General features: G+C 43.2%; 1 protein-coding gene across 1 annotated transcript in view; it reads left to right on the forward strand.

Moving 5' to 3' along the window:
- The window catches only part of NID1 (nidogen 1), a 95,227-nt gene extending 84,950 nt beyond the window's left edge, over positions 1–10,277 (forward strand). The window contains exons 15-20 of the mRNA XM_005539724.4: positions 930–1,056; positions 4,329–4,500; positions 5,438–5,595; positions 6,146–6,269; positions 6,992–7,104; positions 8,114–10,277. Coding sequence (XP_005539781.3) covers positions 930–1,056; positions 4,329–4,500; positions 5,438–5,595; positions 6,146–6,269; positions 6,992–7,104; positions 8,114–8,235 — 816 coding nt within the window. The 3' untranslated portion in view covers positions 8,236–10,277. The remainder of the gene's footprint in view (positions 1–929; positions 1,057–4,328; positions 4,501–5,437; positions 5,596–6,145; positions 6,270–6,991; positions 7,105–8,113) is intronic.
- Positions 10,278–15,936: the final 5,659 nt, after the last annotated feature.

Genomic DNA, 15,936 nt, shown 5'->3' on the forward strand with positions numbered 1-15,936 from the left:
ATATTTTCTGTTTTTTTGATACTGTCACAATTATTAAGGTTTATTTTCTATATTTTGCTAGTATATAGAAAAACAATTTTGTATCAACTTTGTATCTTGCACCCTTGCTAGATTCCCTTATTGGTTATAGTAGTTTTTTAGATTCCGCATGACTTTCTACATAAATAACCATATTATCTTAGAATAGAGTAATTTTACTTCTTCAATATGTATGCCTTTTATTTCTTTTTCTTTGTCACCTTCAAGTAGGCAAAGATTTCTTAGTATTCAAAAAGCATTACCCATAAAAGGAAAAAATAATAAATTAGACTTACTAAACATTAAAAACTTTTGCTCTTCCAAACACTATTACGAAAATGAAAGAGCAAACTACATACTGAGAAGAAATAATAGGTGGGTGCAGTGGCTGGTGCTGGTATCCCAGCACTTTGGGAGGCTGAGTCACATGGTTTGCTTGAGCCAGGAGTTTGAGACCAGAGTGGGCAAGACAGTGAGACTCTGTTTCTACAAAAAAATTTAAGAAATTAGTGAGGCATGGTGGCACATGCCTATAGTCCCAGCTACTCGAGAGACTGAGGGCGAGGATCACTTGAGTTCAGGAGGTTGAGGCTGCAGTGAGCAGTAATCATGCCACTACACTCCAGCCTGGGCAACAGAGACCCTGTCTCAAAAAATACATATTTATGCATGTATACACACACACACACACAAATTCCTACACATATAGATGTGCATATATATGTATGTGACAAGAGTTTTATCTGAAATATATGAACAACTCCTACAACTCAATGATAAAAATGTTTAAATAGACAAAACACTTGGCACTTCATAACAAAAGATATCCAAATGCCTGTAGGCATGCAAAAAGATTCTCACTATCAGATGCTTGTAGATGGACCATTCTAACCACTGGTCTTCACTTCCAGGCTAAAGTCATCATTGGATTGGCCTTTGACTGTGTGGACAAGATGGTTTACTGGACAGACATCACTGAGCCTTCCATCGGGAGAGCCAGTCTGCATGGCGGAGAGCCAACCACCATAGTTAGGCAAGGTAAGCAAGCAAACATCATTTTTCCTTTTTGGTTTTACTTGTAGCAGCCCAGTGGCCACGTATGCCAGAGAAGAACAGCAAATGAAGCTGAACTTTCACAAACATTTCTCAGTCTGTTGTTGCATTACTGTGATAAAGTACATAAAGTTTAGGCACAACCTGCTTTTCAGTGTTCAACCTCAATTCCTCAACGGAGCAAATTCCTCATTAAGGATGCCAAGTTCAACCAACGACTCTGTGCATTGTTTTTCATGCCTACATTCAACAAATCAAGACTATTTTACATGGGTATGATTTATCTAGTTCAACGACCATTACAACAAAAATCCAAGGACCTCTAAAAATTCCACTGTGCTGAAATGGTCAAGTATTACACGTTGCTTGATTCAGTGACTCATCAACTGACTTGGGAATATTTTTGCTCATATGACATTGTCATGCTGATGATATTTGTTCTGTGGAGTCATCTTGCATTCTCTGCAAAATATTCACATCAAAGATACATCTTTAAAATAGAGCAGCCTCATTTTGTATTTCTTTTTACTTGGCACTGAATGTAGTTTTTTCTATTTTCAGTGGAATGTTTCCCTAACAATTGATATTCTAGACGATTTCCTGTGCCTGTGGAATAACTCCTGAAGCATTTTTTTCCCTTCTTTGTTGCCTTCAGTAGAGATGATGCAGCAGGAATGAAGCTGAGGTTGAATTAACTATGTCTGGCTTTGGACATAGGCCCTGAATCCTTTTCTGGAAGCCAACAGGCTATTTAAATCATGTCTTCTAGTTTTCACACTTTGGTTTAGTGAAAAACAGTTTGAAAAAGCCTATCTCTCTGTGTTAAACATGTTTTTGTTATTCTCTACGATTTCATTTTAAAACCCAGTGGAAGAGGGGAATAGGTCATTGTTTGCTATTTCCTGTTGCTTTTGGAGCTTGTAGTCATCCAAGAACGCTGTAAGCACAGTAAGAAACATTCCAAGCAAAAGCCTACTTACTGTGAAAACACAGAATTCAACCAAAATATGATCTTTGTAGAAGAAAGATCACTGGGAATAATTTTCTTTTTTTTAAGAGAGAAAGAAGCTTCCAGTTATCTCCTTAGCATGGTACAGGTTGGTGCTTGCCTAGTGAGTAAGAGTGACAGTTAGATATCATTTTCTTTTCTTCCTTATTTCATAACAGCCCGGATCCCAGGTTTTTCTTTCTTTCCTTAAGTTATGGTCCCAACCAAGTATCTTTAAAAAGTATCATATCTTTGAGGTAAGCAGTAAGGAATACTTCCTCAGACTGCACATTGAAGGATAAGATTTTCCAGACCTTTCCCTTGGAAGAGTAGCTCATAAAGAAGTATTTTGAGTTGAGGGAGAGGGGGATTGGTTGCTTTTGGGTTTGAGATCGGGACCAGGGCTGGTTCTAAGGAGACGATATGCATGGAACTTCCTCCAGGTGCCTCGCAGAGATACTCTCACAGAGCAGCCTGTTTTCTTTGCGTATATCTGAGTGGCTCTTGTCTCTCACACAGGATGTGCTCGTTCCAAATATACTCCAGAATAACTTATTCTGGTTCTATCTGAAAGCCAGAAGGGACCTTTGGAGGTCAGTCTCACTGTCCCTGTTCGTCTAGGGACATGGGAAATATTTTAGTACTTTATAAATCTCTACTTTGGGTTTAGATAATAAAGATTTTGTTTAAGTGGTGTTTCTAATTTTCAATAAACTTCCTCTGGTGGGCTTTCTTTCTGGGGGCTCTGATGTGTTCAGCATCCAAGGTCACCATCATATTAGGGCTCTGGCGAAGGCTAATGCAAAGGGGGCTGAGGGTCTGTATTGCTTGCATATTGACAAAAGAACCCAGTATTGGAGCCAGGCGCGGTGGCTCATGTCTGTAATCCCAACACTTTGGGAGGCCGAGGCGATGGATCACTTGAGGTCAGGAGTTTGAGACCAGCCTGGCCAACATGGTGAAACCCTGTCTCTACTAAAAATACAAAAATTAGCCGGGCATGGTGGGGCGCACCTGTAATCCCAGCTACTCGGGAGGCTGAGGTAGAAGAATCATTTGAACCTGGGAGGTAGAGGTTTGCAGTGAGCCGAGATCGTGCCACTGCACTTCAGCCTGGGCAACAGAATGAGACTCTGTCTCAAAACAAAACAAAACAAAACAAAAAAGGAACACAGTATTGGAATGGTTTCCTCATAGCCCAGATCCCTCAGGTAGGGTAGCCCCTTCTCCTTCCTGCTTATACTCCAGTCATACTAAGTGACCTTCACTCCTTCAATCAGTAGAAGGGAAAGATAGCCTAAGTGATATCAATAAAGCACAAATGGCTATTATTAATTTTAAAAAACTGTATAATAAAACACCAATGCAATCTTGAGCTTCCAGTAAAGTTAGATGGGTGCTGAGGGTTTGCAGGGAAGGTTCATGTTACCCGGTGGCAACTCCTGGCTTGAAAATCAGTTACTATAACCCAGTAAAGACTGGGGTGTTATTTGTAATCACTGACACCCTTCTTTGTACTCCTTATGCTTGTATGAAAGTAATAACAGCTATGGTTTCTTGAAAGTATTATTTCTGTGAAATGACCTTTATCTCCCATAATTAATGAACAAGATAGAACTATTTTTCCATTCCCCATCTTAAGATCTTCCACTGCCTCCCCTCTGCCTAAGCTCTAAGTTCATTAACATGTCATCCTACCTTCATCTCTGACCACTCCCCCACCCTCATGGTCTCCAACCACATATAATGACATCCTGTTCACTTCAAGCCACCGTCCAGCCTTCCTTTATACCTATGTGCCAGTGCCGCTACCTAAAAAGCTCTCATCCAGGATCTTTGTCTGACCAACTGCTATTGGTCCTTCAGGTGCCAGCTTCCAGCAATGTCACCTCCCCTAGGAACCCCTCCCTGGTCTCCCCAGGCTGGGGTTCCTCCTCCAGCCTCCCATGGGACCTGGAACTCAGTCTCAACTGTGGTTGGCTGTGGGCTCATGGAAAACTGGGCCTCGGCTTAGTCATTGTTACTGTCCTGGTTCCCAGTGTGCTGCATGATGGATATCCACAGAGTGAGTAAATGGCATTTTTGAATTTGTCACTTTGAGTGTTGTTTATCTTATAAACAACAGGCATTTCACATTCTCATTTGGTTTCTCAAAGTGCAGGGATTGGACACCACGTGAAGTAACATTGAGTATTCAGAAAAACCTTATCTCACCTGCTTAGAAAACAAAACAAAACAACAATTAGAGGAGCTCTGTGTTTACTTCTAGATCTTGGAAGTCCAGAAGGCATTGCTGTTGATCACCTTGGCCGCAACATCTTCTGGACAGACTCTAACCTGGATCGAATAGAAGTGGCGAAGCTGGATGGCACGCAGCGCCGGGTACTCTTTGAGACCGACCTGGTGAATCCCAGAGGCATTGTAACGGATTCCGTGAGAGGGTATCTTTGTGTAAATATGTGTGTGCATCTCTTTGATTTGCATCTGCCCTTTTAGAGATTCTCAGATGTGAGGCTTTAACTCCAGCATTGCTCTCCTGAAATCAAAAAGTACAGGACAAAAGAGTCTACGGTTGGTGACTTGTAGATATCCATGGTACAATGCCAGAACATGTATTACAGTGTGGACTTGATACCATGTCCCACTTTCAAATCTTTTGCTAAGAGACTTTACAAGTTGGCATGCTCAGAAATTGGATATTTTCCATATGGCTTCAATGTGGATCAACACTTAGGTTGTATCAACTCCAGAAGAGTAGCAGGGCGGCATAGATGGACCCCTGAGGCTGCTTCCTGGGGCAGACCCAGCCTGAACACGCTGGAGACCCCTTCCTGTGGGTTTCTTTGGCACATCCATGCTTTCTCTTCCTACTTATTGCAGGGTCTACCTGTTACACAACAGGCTTTTAGCTCCTCGGCACTGATTCTTTCCCTTTGAGACCACATCTCTTATTCTGTGGCCACTCAGCCACCTCCTTGAAGGCAGCCCCTGCCAACATCTGCTTCGTGCCCTAGTCTGGTCCCCTGGGTCTGCTGTGCTGTCCTCCATGTGGGCCCCATACAGGGAATTCCATGTATTTATGCCAGCTGTAAACTTTTACTTTGTTTTCTTTTGCTAACAGCTTCATTGAAATATAATATGTCAGTTACGTTAAAGGGAACCAAATTTGTTAGTAACAGAATCACCAAATTGAAGTGAGGAACCAAATCCAAGTGTCCTTGCAAAAGAAAATGTGTTTTGTCACCTCTAGATCCTTTCAGGCGTTGTTTTCATGTCTGCCAATCACTTCATGTAATTCTTTTCAAGTGCTTTTCATAAACTTTTTCTCATGCATCCTTATTATTTCTTTTCCTCTTTCCCCTGCTTTTCCTCCTCCAGGAACCTTTACTGGACAGACTGGAACAGAGATAACCCCAAGATTGAAACTTCCTACATGGATGGCACGAACCGGAGGATCCTGGTGCAGGATGACCTGGGCTTGCCCAATGGACTGACCTTCGACGCGTTCTCATCTCAGCTCTGCTGGGTGGATGCAGGTGATGGAAAGCTGGACACTGTCCAGGGCGGGTCTCAATCTCCTGTCAGGGGTGGGCAAACTAGGGCCCTGAGGCCAAATCTAACCAGCCACCTGTTTTTATATAACCCAGAAGCTATGAATGAGTTTTACATTTTTAACTGGTACATTAAATGTATACTGGTGCAAAATTGTATAGATACCTGTGAACTGTCCTTGGTTTTCCCTCTTGGCCTGCAAAACCTGAAATAATTTACTGTCTGGTGCTTTAAGAAAAAGTTGGCCACCCTCATGTTGTAAGTGGCACTGCACAGAGCCTAGAGTCACCCTGATACTGATAAGCAATTCACGACTTACGTTACTCTGCCCTGGCTCGTGCCTCCCCAGCAGAAGCAACACAGGAGGAAGAGACACAACTTCCCAGTTTTTAAGAGCAAGCCCCATGTGTTCTCTGGGATTTGTCATTGTAATGCTTAATTCCTCCCACTCTTGCCCTTATTATTCTTGTTTTTTCGGCACAAAGGGGCCATTTCTTGCATGAACGATGAATGACTTGTTTCCACTCCACACAGGCACCAATCGGGCGGAATGCCTGAACCCTAGTCAGCCCAGCAGACGCAAGGTTCTCGAAGGGCTCCAGTATCCTTTCGCTGTGACGAGCTACGGGAAGAATCTGTATTACACAGACTGGAAGATGTACGTCAGCTGTAGCCGTGGGGGCTGCGTGGGGGCTGCTTGGGCCTGCACCTCCACCCACTGTCTCTGGGAGGCCAGGCCCTTCCCATCTGGCCTCTTGGCTTGACTTTTGAGCCTCCAGAAATGTCCCCTCTAGGGATGTCTCCTCTCCCTCATCCTTCTGGCTGTGAGGAGCCAAGAGAGGAGCGTGAAGAAGGAGGGAGGACGAGGCCCTAGAGTACAGGAGGTGCCATTTATCATCCAGATGCTCCTGACTGTGTGGTTTCAAGTCTTCAAACCTGGACTTCCTCAGCACGGCTGCTCTTTCCCCAGGAGCTGGCCCAGGGTCACATGGCCAGTGGGCTCCATGTCCACTTCATGTCCCTGCTTCATTATAGTTGTCAAACTGCAATATTCCCACGGCCTCTTCTTGACCACCCCTTCCTGCCAAAGGAGGGATTCAGCTAAGAAGACAACTGGCCAGAGGCGTCTGTCTAGAAAGCTCATTTCCTGCCTGGGATTTAGAGTGGAGGGAAGACCTAGCTGGTCTTTATCCTTTTGTAAAAAGCCAGAGAAATGCAGGCTTGGCCCACCCCAGGAGAAAGAAGGGATGTCTAGGAAGCAAGCCCATCATGTCTGTTCATGGCCTCCAGTTTATCCTTAAAATGACAAGAGGCTGCCTTGTAGATACAAGTTCAAGCCACCAGATGTGTTTTCACCTTCTGCCCTTTGGTACTTTGTAGGAATTCCGTGGTTGCTCTCGATCTTGCAATTTCCAAGGAGACGGATGCTTTCCAACCCCACAAGCAGACCCGGCTGTATGGCATCACCACGGCCCTGTCTCAATGTCCCCAAGGTAACTCTCCTGTGCCGTTACTGTTGGGGTACTGGGGGCACCTGGAGGCTCAGAGCCCACACTCTGGCTGCTACCCGTATGGCCACTAGTAGCCTTGATTATGCTGTAAGAGAGATCCAGTCCTTTGCATCCAGGGTCTTCATTAGAAGGTGGACCAGTTAAATAAACAGAAAATATTAGGTCATGAAGTTGTCAGGATGAGGAAAAACATTGAGTTTTGGGCTGGATATAAAAGTATAGGGTCCTCAGGTTCCAAATAGTCATGTTAGGATATTACAATGTTAGGATCTCTGCTGCTTTAAAAGTCCATCCATTTGGCCTAACAGCAATAACAATAATTAATAAGAAGAATTGCAAACATATGTGCGGCACTTACTGTGAGCTATGAACTTTACGTATACCAATTCACTTAGAGTTCTAAATATTTTGTATTCGTTAGTTCATGTAATCCTCATAGCAACCCTATGAGGTAGGTACTATTATTATGTTCATTTCATAAATAAGCAAACTGAAGCAACTTGCTCCAAGTCATGCAGCTCACAGAGGCGAGTCCAGGCAGCCTGGCCCTGGAGTCTGTGCTATGCTGCCTCTTGAAGGCCTCTCCCCTCACCCACTTTCCTTCTCAGCTTCCCTCATCTTCTCCTGTCAGTGTGAAGCTGGGAGTGCAAGCTACATAAAAAGAACTTCTCACTTTAAAATTCCAACTCCATGTTATAATCGGAGCTGGAGAACTTCCCCTGAGATCTGTTTAATAGCCTTAGTAGAAAATCTGCATAACCCCCAAGTTGGGAATCAGTGTTTGTGTCTGTCTGGTTTAATACTGATAAAACAAACAATGGATCAGCTCAGCTGATTGCCTAGCACAGTGTCCCCACTCTCCTGAAGTCTCCCTAGCATGGCTTCAAGGAAACCAAAATTGGGATCACACACAAGAAAGAGCCCACTGTCTTAACTGGCTATGGAGTCAAGTCAGGGAGAGGGCTACTGAACTGATTTCTGCCTTTTCCAGGCCATAACTACTGCTCAGTGAATAATGGCGGCTGCACCCACCTCTGCTTGGCCACCCCAGGGAGCAGGACCTGCCGTTGCCCTGACAACACCCTGGGAGTTGACTGTATCGAACGGAAATGAAGACAAGAGTGCCTTATTTCCTTTCCAAGTATTTCACAGCAACACTCTACTTGAAGCAACTTGGTCCAGATTGAAAAGTGTCCTCTGGCTGAGTGGCCACTAGGCCCAGACCCAGCCCAGCCTGAGCCCCAACAACTTTTTCCTCATTGTTCCCCAAAACATGCACCCTGGACTTCTCTAATAGAAAAGTCTCCACCCCTACACAAGGACAGAACCTTCTACCCCTACCCCAACCCTCAGACAGACTTATACATCCCTGAGTGAGGATTACATGCCCATTCAGTGTCCTAGGACCTTTTCCCAATACTAGCCCCCAGTGGTGAACAGAACCTCCCAAATTTGAGTTGCACCCTTCCCTGTGGCCTTATGAGCTCAGCCTCGCTTTGAGGTACCCACCATCCTGTCAGCTCCTTGACATATGAGCCAGGGCCTGACTAGGAAAAGTTGGGAGTTAAGGAGGGAATTAGCATTCCTTAATATTTTGTTTTGGTGCTCTGAATTTCTTCTTTATTACAGTCCTATATTTTTACTCCTCAGTTCCTCACCATCATCATCTTATCTAAGACCCCCATTATAATGTTCACACTCTGCTTTTTGATCAAAACCTACCCTGTCCTAGAGATATATGGGCATTTGGTGGATGATAATAAACAGCCCCTCCCAGATAGAATGTCAATATTTGAGCAGTAGGATATTGGCATTTGTTAGTTAAAGGCTTAAATCAAAAGAATGTCCAATGGTAGGAATTTCAAGGTGTAGTCAGATATTTGAGAATAGGGGATTGTTTTGATGTGCCTTAAATTATACCAAAGATTACTAATTATTCCTCTTTGCCCAAAATACTTGCATCCAAGGTTCTAGTCTCTGTTGCTGTGTTGGTTTTCAGTCCCACTGCTGGCACCAATGTCCCTCCTTTTCATGGAGACCTATTTGAGGCACAGGATGGGGCTGGCACCAGATGATTTCCCACCACAGTCCCTCACCTCTGGCCTCCACACTAGAGAACCAATTTACACTCAACAATGACCTCACCCCTCCTTGGTTTCTCCCTCTATCTGTGGCCATTGTTGGATGTATTCTCATCTAACAACACAATCTGGAAAGACTGAATCGAATATTTATACTAGTGGTTCATATCCTTTATTGCTCAATGATCTAATTAAAAGGATCATTGCCACATTTCATATTTATATTTCTACAATTTGTTTAGAAAACATCTCCTGACCATATCAGTAGCTGGTGTTATCTTTTTATCAACTGCTTCCCAGAGTCCTAAAACAATACAAATTTTGGATTGAAAAGTTCAGCATAAGGAGTTTGAGTGAGTAAAGGATGGGATAAAGAAGTCAAGAAGATTCAATGAAAAGTATCACAAAAAAGAGTTTGATCAACAAGAGAAATAAAAAAGCCCAAGAGGAAATGGGAGGGGAAGGAATTTAAGAACAGCAATAAGTAAAACTCTTAAGTAACTCCAGAAAGAAAATGGTACATTTTGCCAAAGACCACTTATACTTGAGAACATGGAAGAATTTGCCTGATCCTCTCTTTGGGGAAGAGAGTCTCTCCTCTTTTCCTCAAACCCCGTTACCCTCAGCCTCTCCACCCCACCTTCTCCTGACTTTGTCCTCACTTGCTTCTGCAGTACATTGGAACCTGAATTGAAATAAAGTCTTCCCTTGAATAATTGGAGTTTGTCTTGAGAGGCAAATGTAGCCCCAAGAATCACAAGATTCAAGGACCATGTAGGTCTTTTACACATAGCCCAACTCCATAAATCAGTCTCGCTTTCTTTTTGTATTTATCGTTTCATATTAAACCCTCTATATCAAATGTTCATCATGATTTTGTATGATTTTTATAACTATTTTATTCATTTTATTAGATTTATTCTAAAATTTTTAAATGGTAAATTCTTAAACTGTGGAAACCACTAAAGGTGCTTATTAACTGTTCTCCCAGATTTGTACAAGTATTGGAAGATTCCTTGAGTTTACAGCTGTACAAATAGTGTGGAAAATAAATTTTTTTTGTTAAAAAGAAAATCTTCCTTTATCTTTTTTGAATGAAGAGATTTAATGTTGGGAGGCTGATTCACAATAGACAGACAGACAACCACTTAATAATCTGCAAAACCTGTGGAACCCAGAAGCTCTTATCCCAGTATTATAAGAGCTAGTGTGTTTCTCAACCACAAAAAAACTTAGGGGTTGTACTTTACTTACAAATGAGTAGGCTGGGTGCAGTGTCTCATACCTGTACTCCCAACACTTTGGGAGGCCAAGGTGGGTGAATCACTTGAGGCCAGGAGTTTGAGACCAGTTTGGGCAATACAGGGAGACTCCATCTCTACAAAACATCAAAAAAAAAAAAAAAAAAGCTGGGCATAGTGGCACACACCTGTCGTCCCAGATACTCAGGAGGCCGAGGTGGGAGGATTGTTTGAATCTGGGAGGCTGAGGCTGCAGTGAGCTATGATTGTGCCACTGCACTCCAACCTGGGCAACAGAGTGAGACCCTATCTCAAAAATGTAAAAAATAAAATAAAAAATAAATTATAGTTTTCAAGCCAGTCTTTTTGATACTGTTTTCATTGAGAAAATATATTCTACAAGCAGGCAATAGAAAACGTTTTCTGATTCAGCTCTGGGGATAAACTGTGTTTTAATTCTCTTTTTACCTCCAGGAAGGAAGAAAGATGCTTTCCTGGCACTGGCTATGGAGTGAGACCCCTGGTCTGTTCTAAGCTGCCACCAATAGGCAGTGCCACTCATGCTGGCCCCTGGGTGGGATGAGAATGGCCTCTGACTTGGACAGAGTGAAGGAGCTCAGAAGTTACAGGAATGAGGTGTCCAGAGCTCAGTTGCTGCAGAGAAGGGAATTGGTACCATCAATGGAGCCAATATACAGCCTGCCAGTGTGAATTTCTTGAAAGAGACAACTTATATATGTTAGGGCTAAAACTTCTAGTGTTTTATTCTGGCTATAAAATCTGATTACTCAAAGATGATATCAAGCTCCATGGTGGAGATAAGAAGCTCCAGGAATCTATCCCTCCATTAAAACAATAGGACTGGCAAGAGCTGTCCGATGCAACTATTTTGGAATTCGGGATCTTAGGGAACACTTGCCGCACCCAGGAGGAAGCTCGATGAGGAGGCTGGCAAGCTTTGGTCAAGTTCAGCTCTTCACTTAGTGGTGGCTACCACCCGCCTTGATCAGCCCAGGGCAGTCAGTTGTGGGGACAGCAGCTCAGGTTCTCAGTGTGGCTCGCTGGAGCCAGGTTGGACGATAAAGACCCCGTTTTCCAAAAACCAGGGCTGTGGGTTCTGATTACTGATTGCTGCTTTTGATCCTTGAGGGGCTAGCATATAGGGAACATTTTTCATGACCCTGGGTTTGTCAATCATTTCTTGGATAGGATATCAAAAGCACCAGCAACAAAAGAAAAAAACAGGTAAGCCGGACTTCGTCAAAATTAACATTTTTAACTCAAAGGATACTATCAAGAGAGTAAAAAGACAACCCGTGGAATGGGAGAAAATATTTGCAAATTCTATATGTGATAAGGAATTAATATTCAGAATATAACTATATTTCAACAACAAAACAAACAATTTCAAAATGAGTAAAGGATTTGAGTAAACATTTTTATGAAGAAGATATACAAATGGCCAATAAGCATATGAAAAGATGCTCAATATCATTAGTCATTAGGTAAATGCAAACAAAAACCGCAATTTGACACCACGTTACAGCATTAGGATGGCTTTTATCAAAAACAAAAAAAACCAAACCAGACAAGTGCTGGAGAGCATGTGGAAACCTAGAAACCTTGTCCATTGCTGATGGGAATGAAAAAAGACAGCTTGGTGGTTCCCCAAGAAGTGTGAATATAGAATTACTATATGATCCAGCAGTTCCACTCCTAGGAATATACCCAAAATAATCAAAAACAAGGGCTAGAACAGATGCTTGTGTGTTGCTGTTCATTGCAATGTCATTCACTATAGCCAAAAGTTACGGAAACAACCGAAGTGTCCATCAACAGATGAATGAATCAACAAAATATGTTATGTACATTTAATGGAATATTATTGAGCCTAACAAATGAAATCCTCATACATGCTACAACATAGATGAACCTTCAGGACATTATGCTGTGAGAAATAAGCCAGACACAAACTATCAAGCAATATATATGCTTCTATGTATATGAGGTATCTAGAATGGACCAATTCATAGAGACTGAAAGTAGATCAAAGGTTGCCAGGGACTGTGGGGAGGTGGAATGGAGAATTACTGCTCAATGGCTACAGAATTCTTATTTGGGAAAATGAAAAGTACTGGAAATAGATAGTAGTGATGGTTGCACAATATTGTGAATGTAATAAATGTCAGTGACTTGTACACTTAAAAATTATTAATGACCGGGTGTCGTGGCTTACACCTGTAATCCCAGCACTTTGGGAGGCCACAAGGTCAGGAGATCAAGACCATCCTGGCCAACATGGTGAAACCTTGTCTCTACTAAAATGTAAAAAATTAGCCGGGTGTGGTGGCACGTGCTTGTAGTCCCAGCTACTCGGGAGGCTGAGGTAGAGGAATCGCTTGAACCTGGGAGGCCGAGATCGTGCCACTGTACTCCAGCCTAGCAACAGAGCAAGATTCTGTCTCAAAAAAAAAAAAAAAAAAAATTATGGCAAATTTCATGATACATACATATTTTACAATTTTTAAAATTAATAATGTAATATACCCAAAACCCCTGCAGGTACACTTTGGGTGAATTACATAGCATGTGAATTGCTCACATGTGAATATCTCAATAAAGCTGTTTTGGGTGGGCACAGTGGCTCACATCTGCAATCTCAGCACTTTAGAGGCTGAGGCAGGAGGACAACTTGAGGCCAGTAATTTGAGACCAGCCTGGGTAATATAGTGAGACCCCCATCTCTATAAAAAACTTTTAAAAATTAGCCGAGTGTGGTGGCAAGTGCCTGTAGTCCCAGCTACTCGGGAGGCTGAGGCAGGAGGATTGCTTGAGCCCAGGAGTTTGAGGTTAGAGTGAGCTGTGATCATGCCGCTGTACTCCAGCCTGGGCCACAGAGCAGGACTCTGTCAAATAAATAAGCGGTTTTTTTTTTTTTTTTTTTTTTTTGAGACAGAGCCTCGCTCTGCCGCCCAGGCTGGAGTGAGTGGCCGGATCTCGGCTCACTGCAAGCTCCGCTTCCCGGGTTCACGCCATTCTCCTGCCTCAGCCTCCTGAGTAGCTGGGACTACAGGCGCCTGCCACCTCGCCCGGCTAATGTTTTTTGTGTTTTAGTAGAGACAGGGTTTCCGTGTTAGCCAGGATGGTCTCGATCTCCTGACCTCGTGATCCACCCGTCTCGGCCTCCCAAAGTGCTGGGATTACAGGCTTGAGCCACCGCGCCCGGCCAAATAAGCTGGTTTTTAAAAATCACTGTAATTAAAAACAAAAACTCGGATGCTCCTGGTTGGCAAAATGCTGATCCTTGTTGTGGCTGGCTGAATTCTAAAGATTTCAGGATTCTAATTTAGTACTGCTCTGAAGGGACTTTGCAGATGGAATTTAGATGACTAAGTAGCTGACCTTAAAACAGGGAAATTATCCTGGGTTATCCAGGCAGGCCCTTAAAAACAGAGGAGGGAGGCAGAAGAGTCAGCGAGATAAGGCAGAAACAGAAAGCAGGAGAGGAGAGGGTGAAGGGGGAGAAGTACTGTTCATACTTCCCTTTAGGTTATAGTTCACTAGGCACAGAGAAACCTTTAGGCTGAACTTAAAAATACGTACGAGCAGCTTTAGGCTAAACTTGATTTAACAGGGAAAAACATGACTTTGCAAAAATTCTTTCAGGGAGTGTTCTATCGACACATTTGAAGACCACAGTTCTGGAAAGCGAGGAAGACGGGGCCCAGAGCCCTCCCCAGCAGTGTCACTGCCCAGCTCTGGTTCTCCAGTTCCCTCCCCAGCAGTGTCACTGCCCAGCCCAAGGGTCACAAAGGCTTGAAAACAGGCTCGAAGAGCGGCTTCCTGGTAGCTAGAAGCTCACGTGGGGACAGATGAGCTTAAATGGCAAGCCAGCCGAAGTGCTCTCCAGCCCCACCGATTCAGTTTAAATCTGGGCGGGTCTTCTCAAAGACAGTTCCAGAAGAGGCCACGTGAGGGCAGTAACAGCCTCTCAATGCCTGTTTCTGGGGAAAGAGAGAAGTAGGGGCGGAGCGCGGGGAGTGTCCCAGGCCTGGCTACCCAGATAACTTCCCCAAAAGAAGCCACGCTCAGGCCTTCCCATCGTCCCACTCAAGAGCTTTCTTCATATTGGTCAGTTGCCTAACCTGTTACGAAAAGAACTTCCCAATTATAGTCAAGACTCTTCGTCTAAATTCAGATTTCCACCAAACAGCCCAGCACTTTTCCTCCCCAAGTCATCTCCTTACTCAGTAAACATTTGCAGACATTGATCACACGAGATCCCCAGCCGTGGGCTCAGCATCGTACACCGAAGCAGGAATACACAGACGTATTCCTGAGTGTATTCTGTGTATGCAAAAGTGCCTACGTCTCTTCATGGACCAGGTTCTGAGTGAATCTAAGAGGAGAACACGGCATAGCAGGCTAATTCCAGACAATGCAGGGCCTTTGCAAGGAAGTGGGCGTCTAGTCACTAAGCAGATAGTAATAACAGGTGGTGCTAAATGACTGCTTCAAACCACTTTGTTAAGTGGATCGGAGGAGGGAGAAGGCTCAGAAGAGACAGGGCAGCAAGAGGCTTTTATTAGCTAGATGCAAATGGGAAATGGGAAACTAACTCAGGATAACCTTACGCAATAGAATTTTTTGTGCCCATTGAGTAAGTCAGGAAACTGAGGGTTAGGGAGGTGAGGTAACTTGGCAAAGGTCACGCCGTCAGAGCAAAGTCCAGCTCCAGATTTGGTTTACTCTAAATACCCTTCCTCACCCCCCTTTTTAAGAAATACCTTAAATAAAAATTTATTTGTACTTGATCTTACATTATTATTTATTTGTATTCAGCACATTTTCATTTAGAAAGTTGGAAAATAAAGGCACAAAAACAAAGTAACAGTAATTTCATTACTCAAGAATAGCCTCATCAATACAATCTTGTCCCAGAAATGTTGTAAACACACACACACACACACACACACAAATACTGTTACATATATTTTTGTAAGAGATATATAACAAAAAATGTGATCCTGTTATACTTTTCAGTATTTTTGTTTTCCATTTAAATAAATGTGCATATGAACATTACTTTGAACAACTACATAATAGTATCATACTCTATTATATGGACAATAAACTCTCACCAATTCATTTACTCATGAACATTTAGGGTGTTTCTATGTGTTTTTTTGATGTGATAAATAACAATAATCACCTGCAGACTGATATCAGTGTCTCAGTGTCCTTTTTTTTTTTTTTTTTTGAGAGTCGTGCTCTGTTGCCCAGGCTGGAGTGCAGCGGCGTGATCTCGGCTCACTGCAACCTCCACCTCCCGGATTCAAGTGATTCTCCTGCCTCAGCCTCCCGAGTAGCTGCGACCACAGGCGTGTGCCACCACGCCCAGCTAATTTTTTATATTTTTAGTACGGACGGGGTTTCACCACATTAGCCAGGATGGTCTCCATCTCCTGACCTTGTGATTCGCCCACCTCAGC

Source organism: Macaca fascicularis, chromosome 1, assembly GCF_037993035.2.
Source record: "Macaca fascicularis isolate 582-1 chromosome 1, T2T-MFA8v1.1".
Taxonomy (NCBI): Eukaryota; Metazoa; Chordata; class Mammalia; order Primates; family Cercopithecidae; genus Macaca; species Macaca fascicularis.